The sequence below is a fragment of the Henckelia pumila genome, unplaced genomic scaffold (genome assembly GCF_033568475.1).
Source record: "Henckelia pumila isolate YLH828 unplaced genomic scaffold, ASM3356847v2 CTG_466, whole genome shotgun sequence".
Taxonomy (NCBI): Eukaryota; Viridiplantae; Streptophyta; class Magnoliopsida; order Lamiales; family Gesneriaceae; genus Henckelia; species Henckelia pumila.
In genome coordinates, this window is record NW_027331833.1 from 3,592,538 (window position 1) to 3,610,945 (window position 18,408).

The 18,408-nt window shown below is 36.5% G+C and overlaps 1 protein-coding gene and 1 long non-coding RNA gene across 6 annotated transcripts; both read right to left on the minus strand.

Annotated features, from left to right (window-relative positions):
• Positions 1-2,751: 2,751 nt before the first annotated feature.
• On the minus strand, positions 2,752-6,020 carry LOC140872463 (uncharacterized). 5 transcript variants are annotated; one of them, XR_012147828.1, is made up of 4 exons: positions 5,592-6,020; positions 5,336-5,444; positions 4,493-4,573; positions 2,752-3,907 (listed from the first exon to the last, which is right to left on the minus strand). It is a non-coding gene; the product is annotated as an uncharacterized lncRNA (long non-coding RNA). The 5 variants fall into 5 exon arrangements; XR_012147831.1 differs by having other exon boundaries at positions 2,752-3,183; positions 3,514-3,907; positions 4,493-5,444; XR_012147829.1 differs by having other exon boundaries at positions 2,752-3,023; positions 3,135-3,907; positions 4,493-5,444.
• A 3,760-nt stretch (positions 6,021-9,780) lies between these two features.
• LOC140872618 (secreted RxLR effector protein 161-like) lies at positions 9,781-10,626 on the minus strand. The gene is made up of 2 exons (XM_073275507.1): positions 10,053-10,626; positions 9,781-9,860 (listed from the first exon to the last, which is right to left on the minus strand). Exons 1-2 carry the CDS (start codon positions 10,624-10,626, stop codon positions 9,781-9,783), a joined length of 654 nt encoding a protein of 217 aa, XP_073131608.1.
• Between the last annotated feature and the right edge of the window lie 7,782 nt (positions 10,627-18,408).

The following is an 18,408-nucleotide window of genomic DNA, read 5'->3' on the forward strand; positions in this document are numbered from 1 at the left end:
TCTAGTGATATCAAATTTCATAAACAAATGATGCAAGATGCTCAAGATCCTCAAGAGGATATTACGGAATTTTCTATTGAAAAAGTATTCAATACTTTAAAAGAATCTTTGAAGGACAATATTAAAAAAGTTGATGGAAGAACAACATGAGAAGATTTGTCCCAGATGTTTTTGCTATATTCAGTGGAAAAAGAACTTTGATCAAATTGTTATTGAAGGTCACAATAAGCGACAAAAAATCTTTGAAGAAAACTACTCATATTTACAAAGGAAGAGGATTGTTAATGACACCAAAAAATTGCTTCGACAACACAATGCTAAATTTCAGCTTTGTATGAGGAAATATCCAAATACACCAATTTGCATTCAGCAAAATCTTTCCAAAGATATGATGTAAAAATCAAGGAAGAAGATGCCAAAAGCTCCTTGTCATAATTCCACTACAAGTTAAAGTTTTTTGCTTTGGTGGTCACGGAAATTCTCCAAGCATTCCAAAAATTTCTATGTCTACTTTGATAAAGTAGTATTATTATGTCTCCACTTTAATAAAGTTGTTTTGCACTATGTATTGCACTATGTATTTTTGGCTTTGAAGTCCGGGGTTTGATGTCCAGATTTTTTTCTATTTATAGGTTGAGTCTTTTTAGTAATTGCAGGACTTGAATAAGTTTCTAGCTACGTTTTCATTTCTTCTTTTGTAAAGAAGTGTTCTTGAAGAAATAATAGTACTACAGGTTTTCTTTGTAAGTTTTCTTGTTCCCTTTAAAAAATTTTGTTTTGTTATTTAATTTTTATAAATTTTGTGAATCTAGCCTGAATGACAGGCTAAGCTATTTTGTACTAAATCATGATTTGACAATATAATTATTTATAACTTGGTTCTTATGTTGTAATTTATGGATTCATAAAGCATAAATCAAGCTATTATGGGTTAAATCAATAGGTTAAATCACAGGTTCAAATATTTGATTAAAAAGTTCTATTTCAGCTCTTTAGCCGTTTTAGTCGTGTGTTGGCGTTTAGGCGTTTTCGAGCGATTTTTTTTAGAACTGATAATCAAACTATTTGGTAATATCCTATATATGATTTTGTAATATCCTATATTGATTTGTAATATCCCATGATAATGCGATCTCTCTATGTTTTCCTGATTATTATTATTATTATTATTAACTACATGTAAACAAATGTGAATTTTTTTTTAAAAAAATACAATCTTAAAATACACCTTATGCAGTAACTGACACCAAATGAATGTTTTTTTAGTTAAATTACAATTAATAATTATTAAAAAGAATATATAATATATATTTGATATGTTTTACCCATAAAAGTGTGGATATTATCAAAACATGATTCTTAAAAAATCTAAAAAAAATGATTAAAAACATACGTTTCATAAAAAAATATTTTCTATTAAAAATATTAAAAGAGAATATTATTATGTAATCTATTTTACCTAAAAATATTAAAAGAGAATATTATGTAATCTATTTTACCTATAAAATTAAATAGAAGAACAAAATATTTCATTGTGCCTTAAATTAATTTTTAAATTCAATACAAAGGACATTTGATATTGAAAATTGGTGACAAAAATAAAGTGCTTTTTCGAAATTGTATTTGCTAAATACATCAAATACTTTCACATCCAGGAGCGTGCATTCACAATTGAAAAAAGGAGGGATTTACATGCTCCAAAAAAAATTAAGACGGGATTGAAATGCTCAAATTTGTTACACAAGGGAGTATCAGCTCATTGATAATTTCACAGGGGTAATTGTTGCAATTTCCTCCACATCAATACATCATGGTTCCGAATAGACTTTTCTTCTAGGAGGCACGATTATGGGAAAATTGCATCTCTTTGCAATCTTGGTTATCTTTGTAGTTAAATTTCAATCTTAATTAATATATGCTATATCATTGTTTTGTTTGTAATTTTAGTCATTTTCCAACGTGTTGCTGATGTGTGTCGCTGCTACACTAATATATATATTCCCTAACTGTGTATATATTAAAATGAGTTCAAACTTCAAACTAATTAAGGCCATTCCAAAGACACAATTTGAATTGTTTTGAAAAACCAAGTTTGTGACATATACATGTTTGGGGTTGTCCTTTTGGGTCATTAAGTGACGAGAAAAGAAACTTGGATATGTTGAATAATCCAAAGTGTCCACTAGTAGAATTTCCTTCATTTACTTCGGTTATTAACTAAAGTCGTAGATAGATAATTATCGAAGTAGTGTCACGTGAAGTAATAGGTATTGTTTTACTTCGCGTTATAACCGAAGTCGTAGCTCTGAAATTGTCGAAGTCTTTGGTCGGTTCATGGAGCCAAAACAGTTCAGGATTGGGCCGATGCCGAAGTAAAAACATATCTTTTACTTCGGCATTTTCATTAATTAGCGAAATAAAATAAAGTTGTTTACTTCGTTAATTTCATAAATTCTCGAAGTAAAAGATATGTTTGTACTTCGTCAATTAATGAAATTTTTGAAGTAATAGAAGACATATGACTGCAGCATTTACATTGACTAATGAAGTAAATGTTCTTTTTAACTTCACAAGTTTTGTATTGTGGTGAAGTAATTAATTCAAACGACTTTGTTGCTACGGATTTATGGTGAAGTAAATTATTTATTTAACTTCACCATTTTATTTTAGTGAAGTAAAAACATATGTTCCACTATATTAAAATTTAGATACAATAATACAACAATATAAATATATTTTTGAAACTTAAAATAAACTAATAAGATTCATAAATTATCTATCCCAAAACAACAAACATCAATAAATCCACAAGTATATCCACCAAAATAACCCGAAAATATGAATGTATCCACAAGTATTTTCACAAAACTAAAAGTGTATCCATAGAGACAAAACAAAGTATTATCCCAAAGTGCATGACACATTTAGGCGCCTAAGTAGGAGTAGACGAGTTCACTCCATTCACTTCTAACTTCATAAAATTGATCTTGACTGTAATATTGGTTCTTGATGGATCTTGCAAACTGAAATGTAAAAAAAGATAGCTCAATGTCAATAGGAATATCATCATCTTCAGATAACAAGTAAGCATCTTAAGAAAGAAGAAGTTGATGAACTGAATCGAAGGAATGTACTTCCGACGAATACACCACTACTCCGCAAAACTCTATTTATATCAGCTACCTGACATAAATTCCAACAAAACATATGGAAACAGTTATCAAAATTTAACAATTTAGATCTACTTTGATCATATATTATAAAATATTTTTACCAGCAAAAGAAATAAATTATGACAAGTATACAAGAGAAAAAAGAAAAAAAAACACACAAGTGATGTGTAGCATGGAATAGAAAATCAAGAGGGAAATATGACACAATTGACATGTGCTCTTTTCCTCTTCAAATATAAAGATTATATTGCTTCTTATATATTTTTTTCATTCGAGTATATGAGTCAATAGATCACCGTTTTATGTTTTTGGACTCAAACAAACTGGCAAGAAAACTTACTGCATTGGAAGGAGATGGCCAACAATGCAAGGCTGCACCAGCATGAACATCGTCAATTGAACCAGACGAATAGGGAAGCCTGGAAATGTCAGTTCTCACAAGGGCAAGATTGCAGCAAATTATAGGACCAAAAATAATTGATGCATTTTATTTTCTTCTGCATAATGCATATGAAATATCTATATAAGAAAGAAAACTCACGAGCTCAAGATAGAATTTTCCTCTTTTATGAATCATAACATTGGCGAAGCAATTTTTTTAAAAAACCGAGAGCAATAACTTTTGAATAGGCGCCTGATTTGGCAAACTTCCTAGAAAACAAACCACTTTCGTAGCAAACGTCTACGAGGATGCCACCTTCTGCTGGTTTAAAATAATCTTGTGTCATCTTGAACTGCAGAGGATTTCACAAAGATGTCACAAAGATTCAAGAATTAAAGATTTAAGATGCTATTCTGTTAAGAATTCGCAATCAGCTAGGGAGACCGCCATTTTATGCCTGAGAAACAAATTACAGACTGTGTTTGCATGACAGTTTAAGTTGAAAAAAGGAACTCTGACAGGCCAGTTAAACTAGTTGTTAGAATGAGGCACAGTCAAGTATTTACATTTAAAAATAAGCTTTAGATTGAGGCACAACAAGTAGTTATGATAAAGAATCAGTGTATTGAAAAGGTAATTGTCATTTTAAATATACATACTGAAGTCAGACTATCTAAATAGTTTAGCACATACACTACAGATACCAGATACATGCAAGTACCCACTGATATAAAATTATATCACTTAACAATATATAAAATCTATTTTATCTGCATGTTCATATGCTGACTAAATTAAACATGAAATATTCCACCTTTTTCTTTAATTCTTTTCCCCTCATCTGGAAGCAAAATAAATATCAAGTTTGTTTAAAAATTTTTTGACTTAAGCTTGAAAACTATTGCACCCTTGCGATTAAGTGGAAACAAAACGTTACCTCTTCTTCAGGACCAGGAAAACCACTTGTGTTCAAGTTTTGGCGCCAGCCCATCTCATATACGAAAGAACAAAAGGACTCCTGGCCAACAAAACTTTGAAGTCAAATTCAAGTGATTGCAACAGTTCGAAAATATAAAGCAACTGATATAACAAATATATTATTTCCTTCATCAGAGTAAATATTCATACAAGACCTGGGAGGCATTCTGGAGAAGATTCTCATCCAAACAAAAATGTTAGTTAATGTTTGTTTCAAGCATTCTCATCCAAGAAAGATGACATTCTATGATTTCAAAAGTATAGAACTCTCAAGCTGAATGTCTCGAGTACTTCAAATGTTCATTGTCGAAACGCAAAAAAAATGATTAAAACAAAAGCTAGGTTAGACGCACCAAAATCATATTAGCGATAGCAAAACATCGACTTCGCAAGCCAGTGCAGTCTATAAACAACTTAACAACGATCATCTTTATTAAAAGGATACTATGAAAATAATTATAATAAAATCATCTTAAGTAACCTGCATATCCCAGACGTTAGACACAACAAAACCAGAAGAAAGTAATGCATCCCAAGAACACAAAACCGACAGATCTTCAACTGATATGAAAAAAAACCCTCAAAAAAGAAAAAGAAAAGCATGGGACAGAGAAAGAAGCCCATCACCGTGGCCATAAATTTAGGGAAAAAAACTGGACTAAGCTCGAAATAGCTTCATGTTCGGTTAATAGAAATTAAGGAACCCATTGTAAATATTCTAAGAGATAAGAGATACGAATGATCACAATCTACTCAAATGAAAACGTGTAGCTTAATTCCAAGAAAAAAGAATTAAATATACTCATCAAAACAAGAATTTCACAATTTCCTCAAACATATCATCTGCATTCTCCGTTGGAATGACGAATATTATAAATTCGAAGGCTGGCAGGTCAGACCTCTCCATAAACCTGTTGTTCAGATGCAAAAATGAGTATTTACAAGGAACCAAAAAGCGATATTAGTTCATATAGATAAAAAAATTGTATCAAATCAAGAAAACATTCTATTAAAAAAGAATTATAAATATGATAAAGTGGAATGGATGGTATTCTTACGAGATGCCTGTGCCCGACGGTCGAGATGCCTGAGCCCGACGAACAACACCAAGAAGCTGAGGGCGGGCGGATCTGGCGGCATTTAGAATCAGTTCCTGAACCAATTTCGTCTCCGACGAGCCTCTTCCCATTCTCGCAGATTCAGGGAATTGAAATCGAAAGGGGGTTAGGAAGATGGCACTGCTTCAACCACGGGAACTACAAGGGATTCCTGGGCTCGGGACTGGCAAGGCCAACGCCGCTGCCTTCAAAATATTCAGAAACCCCGATGCACCATACACACAGAAGCCCTAGACCAGGCAGAAGTGATGGCAGTCGGCAGACATCGATCTGCAGGGAGAGAATGGGGAAGCCTAAATGGATTTGCACTTGGAGATTGAGAGAAAGAGGATCGAGAGAAAGGGGGATACAAAAATGAAAATAGAGAATTTTAAACGGATCAACCTATTACTTCACAACATGTAAATTTTAAAAATTATTTTCACCATTTTACTTCATCAAATTAAGTAAAAAGTTACTTAAAATTTTAAGTGAAGCCCGTTCTTTTTAATCGATGAAGTCTAAAGTACATTTTATTTCGTCAGTTTTATAACCGCAGTAAATAACTATGTATTACTTCGACAATAATGATCTCTAAAGTAAAAATTAGCAAAGTAATATGCAGAAATTCTACTAGCGACGTCTTAGCTAGAGAATTCTATTGTCCATCTCATGAGAGTAGATTAATTGTGGAATAAAGAAATATTATTACAAAATTTTTTTAGAATAACTTGATTAGTGAGAGTGATCATATGATCAAGTTATTTAATTTGGAGAAATATTTATGTGGTTGAAGCAATTAATCCATGGATGACCTCTTACACACATACAATATCTAATAAAAGACATGGAGAATCAATATTGTCGTGGGTATATACAACAGCTAGCATAAACTAAGGAAAACATGTTGTATAAGATCGTGAAGCTCAGCAGAATTCAGAGCAATATAACAGTAAATCAACTCCTCCATTTGCTTCAAGTCCTCGTTCCCCACATTCTCTATCTATGGATTCCCTGATCTCCGAGAAGGGGTCGGCCGAATACTTCAGCGCACAGACGCAGTAGTCTCGGAACGCCTTGCAGCAAACGTCGTCCGACAACTTGGCCGAAAAGCTGACAACCAATGTACGCCGTCGCCGCCTGGCGTGCAAGCATGTCTTTCTTTGATCCATTGATTGAAATTTATAGAATATGAGATGTATATATAATGTGCTAGTGTGGTGAAATCGATGGAGCTTGGGAGGTGGTATATATAAATATAATAAAGGGCAACTTGGAAATAGGTACCCAAGCCAAACAAAAGTTTGAGTTTAGTACCTAGACATGTTTTTTTCGAAAATGCTCTTGTCTTAACTTTAAGCATTATTAATTCCGTAATTATCAAGTGTGGAGTCGGATTCAGAATCTGATTCACTTGATTCATCAAGGTAGTAAATATTTTCATCTTTTGATGAACATTCAATTGTTTCAACGAGATAAAATCCAAGAGTGTATAGTTCTTCTAACAGTTTAACTTTGTTTTTCTTTTCATTTCGTTTTGGGCATTCATTTGCATAACGACCTTCTTCATTGCACAACCAACATGTGCAATTCTTTCTTTTACCTTTTGGGCAAGTTGGTTTTTTATTATCAATTTTTTTATAAAATTTTCTTCTATAAGGTTTTATGAAGAAATTCCTTTTAAATTTATTTTTCTTATAGAGAATAAATTTCTTATTAAAAGATTTATAAGGTTTATTTGATTTATTCTGTTTCTGTCGTTTTAAATGTTTGTGTGACATGTTGTTTTACATCCATATTCTTTTACTGTGAATTTCATTTTGTCACAACAAAGTTTATTGTTTTGTTTGTAAGATTTGGATATTCTTTTATTTATTGTTACTTCGTGACACTTTTTTTTTATTATATCTTTGATAAATTTAATAGCTCCTCCTAAGGTTTTGGCATAAGGGCTAGTTAAAAAATCATCTTTACTATTTATTGGTATATTAGGTATTTTATTAAAAATACTTAATTTATAATGTTTTTTTTATCAGCATCTATTAACTGATAATAATTTATTTCGTAATCACAGATAAATTCTTCTAAATAACATAAATTGCATAATTTTATATTATCCAAAATAAAAATTGTTCTATTTTGTTCTATGGCTTTTGCTACTAGATTAGCATCATTGTTTGATACTCCTAAAAATTCTTGATATATGACATCAACAATGTAGTAACCCGTATCCAGAATTAACGATTAATGAGTGATTAATAGAACGATAATGTTAGATTAAATGAAACATGATTAAGGAAGTTCCATATTGGTTAACAAGGTTCAAAAATGGATTCAGAACGTTCGATATTGGTTAGAGGGTTGTCGAGTTCGGAGGTTCTGTTGTCGAGTTCGGAGGCTCCGATGTCGAAGTTCGGACGGCCCGAAGAGGGTTCGGACGCTCCGATCGTTCTGCCGACAGACGTCATGGATGACGTCATTTTGCTGACATAAGCAATGACGCATTATCGAGTTCGGACGACCCGAAGTCAAGATCGAACGGTCCGATCGTGTTCAGACGCTTCGAAGCGTGGTTCGGACGGCCCGAACTCCGTCTATAAATAGGAGGGCCGAGATTCATTTTTAGTCGCACCATTCACCTCTCTTATCTCGATTTCTTGGTCTTCCAACTTAGATCTAGAGCATTCTAGGCGTCTTTTTGGGGATCCGGAAGTGGCATAGCGATCCAGACGTTGTAGCGGAGCTGTGTCCTAGTTTTGAGGCAAGCAACAACAAAGGGCTGACGATGGACGAAGGTATAGCTTTTGATTCCTAAAAATATTTAGAAGTATGCAATAACTTAGTTAAGGCTTTTAGAGCACTTTAAAAACTCTAATTTTGACTTTAAAAAAATGTTTTTTAAGCACTTTTTGGTCATCTAAACACCTTATTAACGGAAAAAGTATATATATATATTTTTTTTTATAAAAAAAGTGCGTTTCTGGCCTGAATTTTGATACCAAACGGGGCCTTAAACGCACTAGCTAGAAATGAGAGAAAATTATAGTAAATAAATTATTTTTATCAATTAATTATTCTATTACTGAATTTCGTTTAATTAAATTGGAAACATGTTATTTAAATAAAATCTACGTCATAAACAGACAATAATCTCTGTAAATCTCAATTATCAAAATTAATTAATAAAACAAAGCTACTGAATTTGGAGAACGGATAAATCTGATTTAGATGTTGTTTCTGTTACTCAAAATATGTAAACTCAAAACGCGAATATAACAGAAATAATATAGTAAGAACGAAGTAAGATCGTATAACAATTCAATAGTATATTGAGTATGTAAATACTGTAAAGTATAAACAGAATGAGTAAGGAAACAGTTAAGCAAACCGAGGCCTGTAACTAGTACAGTTTCCTTAAAACAGATTCGTCCACTTCTGAGTGTGCTTCGAGGATTACACGGACATCTGTCTCCCAGGATACAATGGAGAAACCTTGTAGAAACCTAGCACGAAGGAACTACACTAGCAAACCGAGAGTATACCTAAACAGTATCACGACTACGCAGAAGGAGGAGAGCTCGAACAGCAACGAAAGCAGAGTGTAGAAGCAGAAAACGTGAGGGTTGTAAGACTTGTGTGTTTTGAAGGGCTACATACTGCCTCTATTTATAGGGGCACACTGTCTAGGCCGACAGTCACAGGCTGGGCAGATGGAAGGCCAAAGGCTGGCAGATGAAGCACCAAATAGCTTAACCAATTTTTTTCATTCATATAATGAAAGCCCAATCAATTTTTATTCACATAATGAAAGCCCAATTATCCTAATTTAAAGTCCAACAATCCCCCACATGAATGGAAATTTAAAGATAAACAAAGATAGTCGTGATAAAGTTCAACAGTTGAATCTTGCATAGGATAGGTAGGTATTACCCTTTGAACCTTCCCTTGTAAAAGTATAATAATTCACTGGTTGACAGTAGACGCGATGTCTTTGAACTGTACATCCATTTGTGTAAATTAAGGTATACTTCACACAAGACTCTCTCTGATACAATTCAGTTCTCATGATTGTGTTCGTTTTGGCCATGAACACACGCCTGGTTCAGTAAGAGGGTCTAGAATTGAGCCTTGCAATTCCTTCAAAGCGGCCTCACTTCTCTCTCACATAGGTGATTCTATGTTGAATTCCATCAGAATCATTAAAATCTCTGTGCTTATCCTCAACATTCACTGTTTGCAATAGGAATAGACTAGGGATAACCCCCACAGTGATCTACCAAACCAGTGCGATTAGTTTTCCCATTGAACCTAGTTCTTGGGATCTCCAGTCAGCATAGGTTGGGTTTTCCTTCGCACCGATTTATTCCATTGGCTTCAGTCATATTCCTTTTGAATATTTTTCAACTAACTCTCTATTTAAACCTTTGGTTAACGGATCCGCTATATTATCCTTTGAATTTACATAGTCAATAGAGATAACTCCAGTTGAGAGTAGTTGTCTAATGGTGTTGTGTCTACGACGTATATGTCTAGAATTTCCATTATACATCTTGCTTTGTGCCCTTCCGATTGCAGATTGGCTATCACAATGAATGCAAATAGCCGGTGCAGGTTTCACCCATCCTGGAACATCTTCTAAAAATAGACGCAACCATTCAGCTTCTTCAGCACACTTATCAAGTGCAATAAACTCAGATTCCATCGTGGATCTGGCTATTACAGTTTGTTTAGAAGATTTCCAAGTAATTGCTGCACCTCCTAAAGTGAATACAAATCCACTTGTAGATTTTGAGTATTTCATATCAGATATCCAGTTTTCATCACTGTATCCTTCAATAACAGCAGGATGTTTGGTATAGTGCAGCCTATGGTCACGAGTGTATCTTAAATACTTTAGCAATCTTATAATTGCTTTCCAGTGTTTATCTGCTGGATTACTCGTGAATCTGCTCAATTTGCTTACTGCATAGGCTATGTCTGGTCGTGTACAACTCATTAAGTACATCATACTACCAATGACTCGAGAGTATTCTAGTTGGGAGATACTCTCACACTGATTCTTCGATAAATGTTGACTCGTATCTATCCGGGTTCTAGCCAATGCAGAGTCATCCTTATTGAATTTCTCAAGTATTTTTTCCACATAATGTTATTGACTTAGAACCATCCCTTCTGATGTTCTATGGATTTTAATTCCAAGGATGACATCGGCTAATCTCAAATCCTTCATGTCGAATTTTGAGTTCAGTAGTTTCTTAATGGATTTGATCATCTTATCATTGCTTTCGATGATAAGGATGTCATCTACGTAAAGACACAAAATGACGTAGCCACTTTCAGTGTTCTTTACGTATACACATTTGTCACACTCATTTACTTTAAATCCACTTTCTAGCATGGCTTTGTCAAATTTTTCGTGCCATTGTTTTGGTGCTTGCTTTAAGCCATACAAAGACTTCACCAATTTACAAACTTTATTTTCTTGCCCAGGTGCAGAAAATCCCTTAGGTTGCTCCATGTAAATTTCTTCTTCTAAATCTCCATTTAAAAAAGCAGTCTTTACATCCATTTGGTATATTTCAAGATTCCGCAAGGCGGCAATTGCAAGCATCACTCGAATTGAAGTTATTCTCGTTACTGGAGAATAAGTGTCAAAGTAATCAAGCCCTTCACGTTGACCGTAACCCTTGATTACCAATCTGGCTTTATGCTTATCTATTGTTCCATCTGATTTCATTTTCTATTTAAAAATCCATTTATAACCTAGTGGTTTGCTTCCCGGAGGAAAGTCTACTAGTTCCCACGTATGATTTTGCAAAATGGATTCTATTTCAGAATTTATAGCCTCTTTACATTGAGGTTATTCAGATGAATTTACAGCTTCCTTGAAGTTTTGAGGTTCACTTTCCATCATAAAAGTGATGAAATCCGAACCAAATGATTTCTCAGTTCTAGCTTTTTGGCTACGTCTAGGTTCAACCTCTTAGTTAACCTCTTGTTCTGTTTCCATTGTCTCATGTAATCTTTTGGATTAACTTGGTTCTTCCTTAGATTTGCAAGTGAACACATGTTCAAAGAACGAAGCATTTCTTGATTCCATTATCGTATTATTATGAATGTCAGGAATTTGAGATTCATACACAAGGAATCGATAAGCGCTAGTGTTGTGTGCATATCCTATGAAAATGCAATCAACAGTTTTTGGTCCAATTTTTACCTTTTTCGGAGTAGGTACGGCTACCTTGGCAAGATACCCCCACACTCGCAAATATTGGTATGAAGATATTCTTCCTTTCCATAATTCATGTGGACTTTTATCTTGCTTCTTTCGGGGTATCTTATTTAAAAGGTAATTAGCTATCAGAACAGCTTCCCCCCACATGTTCTGTGATAAACCAGAACTTAGTAACAGTGCATTCATCATTTCTTTCAAAGTGCGATTCTTTCGCTCTGCGACACCATTTTGCTGAGGAGAGTAAGGTGCAGTTCTTTCGTGTCTGATACCATGTTGAGCACAAAACTCAGCACATGGTAATTCATACTCTCCTCCATAATTACTTCTTAGCACCTTAATTTTCTTGCTAAGTTGGTTTCAACTTCACTTTTGTAGTGGACAAACTTTTCAGTAGCTTCATCTTTACTTTTAAGAAGATACACATAATAATATTTTGTGCTATCTTCAATAAAAGTAATGAAGTATTTGTTTTCACCACGTGTTTGTACTCCTTTTAAATCATATAGATCAGAGTGTATTAAATCAAGGGGTTCACTTTTCCTTTCAACTGTTTGAAAAAGATGATCTTGTTAGTTTTGCCTCAACACAAGTTTTGCATTTGTGTTGTGTATCAATTTTGAATATAGGAATGTTTTTCAAGTTAATTAATCTACGAATCATATCATAATTAACATGTCCTAGTCTACTATGCCACAAGTTGGAAGACTCAAGCAAGTAAGCAGAAGATTTCATTTTATTGATCACGGGCTTAATAGCCATTACATTGAGTTTGAACAAACCATTGCTTACATAGCCTTTTCCTACAAACATTCCACTCTTAGACAAAACAACTTTATCTGACACAAACACTGTAGTAACCCAGATTCTATTTTAAGATAATGATATGTTAAACATAATTAAGGGTTAGTAATTAATCAATTCCAGGACTAAATCGGACTTCAGAATCAAGAATTGGATTGTCAATATTTGAGCCAGTTCGGACGGTCCGAAGAGGACTTCGGACGATCCGAACTCAGCAACTCGGGGGCTCCAAATATGGCTTGTTGACTTCGGAGTTAAGGCAAGTTCGGACGATCCGAACTAGGATCGGACGGCCCGAACTTCACCTATGCCAAGTAGGCAGGATTACTCAGCCGAGATTTTTGACAAGTGTCAAGCATTGGACACTTCGGACGGCCCGAAGTGGCGATTGGATGGTCCGAACTCGACGTGTCTTGCATGCAGGCAGTGAGTTGGATCGGACGATCCGAACCCGAGTTCGGAGGGTCCGAACTGGACCAGAAAATTTCCTATAAATAGGGGTCTTCAGATTTATTTCTGATTACGAATTCCCGAGTTTCCTTCTTCAGTTATATAGTGCGAGTTATACACTTGAGGGTCCTATCGATAATAGTGAGATTCTGGAATAACAAAGAAGTTGTTATAGTCATCCAGAGTCAGCGACATCAAAGGGCTTACTACGAACGAAGGTATGGTCCGGGAATCTATTTAATTTTTGGGAGTAATTATTATCTTAGTTAAGGCTTATAGAACTTGTGTAGTGATACTGTGAACTTTTGAATATAGGCTTGGAATCTAGGATCCTACTTTACTTGAACTAGCCTAGAGGTACGTACACATTGACTGAGATTGCCATCGAGTATACATGTTTATATGTTGCATTTATTTGGAATTATTATATGACATGATATATGATTTACCTTTTTCCATATTCATATGTCATATGCATATACACGTTGAGCCTATACCTTGATATACCTGATTATAGAGCCGCTCAGCTCTATACTCGATAGTCTATCACTGAGAGTACCGCGACGGCGGGGACATGTATGTCTGACTACTCTAGTGTACTAGACGAGTGTGGTTGCACCCAGAGGTTGATCCGCGCGGTGGCAACACTCATGTGGCGCCGGTACTGAGCATGAATTTTCAGATGACCCTTTACAAGTCATCATGTTGCATGCATTATATACATATATTTACTCATGTTTATGTACTGGGCGTTAGCGCTCACGTCCTAGTTGTTATCTTGGACACCCTATTCCACGGGGCAGGTCGCAGGATGGACGGAGCTGGTAGTTCAAGGCAGGACTAGGGAGCAGGAGCCTTGAGGAGTTAATTATACAGCAGGATTCGATATAGCTATATAATGTTTACTTTTAAGTTTTTCGATAAGGTTGTATCACTACATTATTAAGCCTGGATATATTTTACTAAGCTGATATGTAATTTATGGATTATGTTTCCGCACGTTTTACTCTGTTAAGTATTTTGCTGTATTAAGTTTAATGCATGATATTAGTTATCAGTTAGTAGGTAATTCCATGCAGGGTCACTACATTTTTAGTATCAGAGCATGCATAGATTTTGGTAATTAGTCTAGTTTTGAGTAATTATTGCGCAGTTGAGATTTTAATGTGCAATTCTTTTCAGGATATGGCCGACGAGAGTCACGGTAGTGTTGGCCAGGGAGGTGGTCATCATCGTCATCATCGCCATCATGATGATCGATATCGTCCTCATGAGGGTAGACGTCGCTACTCTATCAATAAGTTCATGAAAGTAGGACCGAAACCCTTGGTGGGAGGCGAGAATCCTGAACAAGCGAGAGGTTGGATGTCTAAACTCAAGAGTGCGTTTCAAGCTTTCGATTGCACTGAAGAGCAGAAACTGAAAGTTCTAAAATTTGTTCTAAAAGATCGAGCACGCTTATGGTGGGATCCCAAAGCTACTCAAAAACGTACTGAGAGAGGACATGTGACTTGGGGGGATTTCTGTCAACAGTTTCAGAAACTGTATTTTCCTCCAGCTGTTCGTCAAGCACGATCTATGGAGTTGCTGACTCTGAGGCAAGGATCAATGACTATTGATCAATATCAGCAACGATTTCTTGATCTGCTACCTTTTAGTCCTTATATCAATGACAGTGATGCGTCCAAGTATGATATCTTTCTGCAAGATTTGAATCAAGATATCTATTCACAAGTTGTCATCTGTGATGATCCGACATCTTATGATACTTTGGTGAACCGTTGCCGTCAAGTGGAGAACAGCAATAGGCGGGCACAGTTGATGATACCAGGACAGCCTAGTGGATCTCTTGGGCCTAGGGCTCAATCTGTTGTGCAAATTGGACCTATGTATTCTTCTACTACTACTACTTTGTCTGGTTCTCGTGGCTCACGAGGTACATTCCGTTTTGGGAAGAAGAAGAAAAAGGAGGAGTTTTGCAGCCACTGTGGTGGGAACATCCTGCAGCTTCGTGTCGGAAGGCTACTGGTGCTTGTTATATTTGTGGTGAGCAGGGACATCTACGGAGAGATTGTCCTCAGCGTATGAGTTCTGCTAGTGGATCGGGATCACAGGTTGGATCCCAAGCTTTTACTTTTCCACGTCAGCAGCCAGCACCACAGAGTTCTTCTGGTTACCATCCACAAACTCAAGGGCAGGTGTTTGCTCTGTCTCAGGAGCAGGCTATTGAGGGAAGCGATCGCATGTTGGCAGGTACCTTTTTGTTATGTGATATTCCTGCACTTGTCTTAATTGATACTGGAGCATCGCATTTCTTTATTTCTAGTCGCTTTGTTAAGAGACATAGATTACCTTATGTATCATTAGATATGGATTTAGTTGTATCTACTCCGCTGGAGCAGGAGGTGGTAACTAAGCGTCTAGTGATGAGTTGCCTTCTAGAGTTTGAGGGTCATGTGTTGTTTGCTAATTTGATGATTTTAGCGATGGCAGATTTTGATTGTATTTTGGGAATAGATATGCTGACTTTGCATCACGCTACTGTGGATTGTTATCAGCGTCTGGTACAGTTTCATCCGGATGAGGGTAATAGCTGGTACTTTTATGGTGAGGGTGCGCAACCTCCGATGCCACTTGTATCGGCTCTGAAGGCATGTCATGTCTTAGAGTCAGGTGGGGAGGGCTACCTCATTTATGCAGTTTATATGTCCACGAGTAGTCCGGGTATCGATCAGTTACCGGTTGTCAGCGAGTTTCCTGATGTATTTCCTGATGAGATTCCTGATTTTCCTCCGGTTCGAGAGGTTGAATTTGGTATTGATCTAGTACCAGGAACGACGCCTATATCCCGAGAACCTTATCATCTGGCAGCGTCAGAGATGAGGGAATTGAAACAGCACTTGTAGGATCTGCTTGATAAGAGATATATTCGTCCGAGTGTTTCTCCATGGGGAGCACCTGTTTTGTTCGTCAAGAAGAAGGATAGATCGATGCGATTATGTATTGATTACATGCAGTTGAATCGTGTCACCATCAAGAATAAGTATCCTTTGCCACGAATTGATTATCTGTTCGATCAACTACAGGGTACTTCTGTCTACTCCAAGATAGATCTGAGATCAGGATACCACCAGACGCGGGTACGAGAATCAGATATTTCTACGACTGCTTTTAGGACCAAATACGGGCATTATGAATTTTTGGTGATGCCATTCGGTTTGACGAATGCACCGACAGTCTTTATGAATCTGATGAATAAGGTATTTCGAGAATATCTGGATAGATTTGTCATCGTCTTCATTGATGATATTCTTGTCTATTCTCATGACAAGGATGAGCATGCACAACATCTGAGGATTGTTTTGCAGATGTTACGAGAGAAGCAGCTGTATGAGAAATTGAGAAAGTGTGAATTCTGGCTTGATCGGGTAGTTTTTCTTGGTCATGTGATTTCTAGTGAAGAAATATCTGTAGATCCAAGTAAGATAGAGGCAGTGCTGAACTGGTCTCGTCCGACGACGTTTGCTTAGATTCGAAGTTTCTTGGGTCTAGCTGGTTATTATCGTCGGTTCATCGAAAGTTTTGCATAGTTGGCCAGGCCTTTGACACAGCTTACACGGAAAGATGTTACCTTCATTTGGTCCTCGGATTTTGAGGAGTCATTTCACGAGCTGCGTAGACGTCTTACTACTGCACATGTGCTCGCTCTACCTTCTGGATTGGGAGGTTATGTTGTCTATACTGATGCCTCTGGTCAGGGGTTAGGATGTGTTCTGACACAGCATGGACATGTTATTGCCTATACTTCTTGACAATTGAAGACACATGAGAATAATTATCCAGTGCATGATCTCGAGTTAGCCTCCATTGTATTTGCGCTCAAGATTTGGAGACATTATCTTTATGGCGAGAAATTTAAGATATTCACGGATCACAAGAGTCTGAAATATTTATTCACTCAGGCGGAGTTGAATATGCGACAGAGACGCTGGATGAATCTCTTGAAGGATTATGATTGTGAAATCAAGTATCATCCAGGTTCTGCTAATCTTACTGTTGATGTCTTGAGTAGGCAGGCGAGACTTTTTGCACTTCAGACTAGTGAAATATCTCATATGATTCAGGAGTGCTGTTCACTGAGTTTTACACTCAAGCACAAGAAAGGAAGAAATAGAATTCGTTTGTATACTATATTATCTGAGCCATCATTGTATTCCCGGATCAGGGAAGCTCAGATATCTGATGTTAAGACTCAGCGTTTGGCACGTCTAGCCAATGGGGTTAATACATTTGGATTCCATTATTAGGCAGATGGTTTATTGTGCTTATCGAATCGAGTGGTTGTGCCTGATGTTGCGCATCTCAGGAATGATATTTTTTCTCAAACTCACAGGAGTCGATTGTCAGTTCATCCTGGAATCATGAAAATGTATAAGGACTTGTGAACCAGATTCTGGTGGAAAGGGATGAAGCGGAGTGTATATCAGTTTGTTTCAAGATGTTTGGTTTGTTAATAGGTCAAGGCTGAACACCGACGACCAGGTGGATTACTGCAGAATCTTGAGATTCCCGAATGGAAGAGGGAGAATGTGACTATGGATTTTGTCACCCACTTGCCTATGACTTCACGTCAGTATGATGCTATCTGGGTCGTTGTTGACCGTTTGACGAAATCAGCACATTTCATTCCTTACAACCGAGAATATTCTTATGATCACATGACACACTTATGTGTCCAGGAGATAGTGCGATTGAATGGGGTTCCAGTGAGCATAGTAAGTGATAGAGACCCGCGATTTACCTCACGTTTATGGGGTAGTTTTCAGCAGGCGTTGGGTACCGGAGAAAACATTTGCTTTAGCAGCAACCGGAGAAAACAGTCGTCTTTCAGAGCTCTTGTTGTCTTCCTTGATACAAAGTCGAACAATGAGTTCTTCAACATTTATCTCCTTTCGCTTGTGTTTCAAGTAGTTCTTGAAATCCTTCCATGCCGGTGGCAGCTTCTCAACAATGGCCGCCACTTGGAAGGATTCGCTCAACGTCATCCCCTCAGAGTGAATCTCGTGAAGAATCACTTGGATCTCCTGAACTTGGCTGATAACTGGCTTGGAATCCACCATCTTAAAATCCAGAAAGCGGCCTACAAGAAACTTCTTGGCCCCCGCATCCTCGGTTTTGTACTTTCTGTCAAGGGATTCCCACAGCTCTATGGCCGCTTTCTTTTCGCAATACACATTGTAGAGCGAATCTGCCAATCCGTTCAGTACGTAATTTCGGCATAGAAAATCAGAA

What these genes read in the sequence shown, in the direction of transcription:
- LOC140872618 (XM_073275507.1), bottom strand. Translation starts at nt 10,626, where the DNA reads ATGAGTTGTACACGACCAGACATAGCCTATGCAGTAAGCAAATTGAGC. An exon ending in AGCGGATCCGTTAACCAAAG is followed by an intron (nt 9,861 to 10,052) that starts GTTTAAATAGAG and finishes TATTGCAAACAG; the next exon opens with TGAATGTTGAGGATAAGCAC.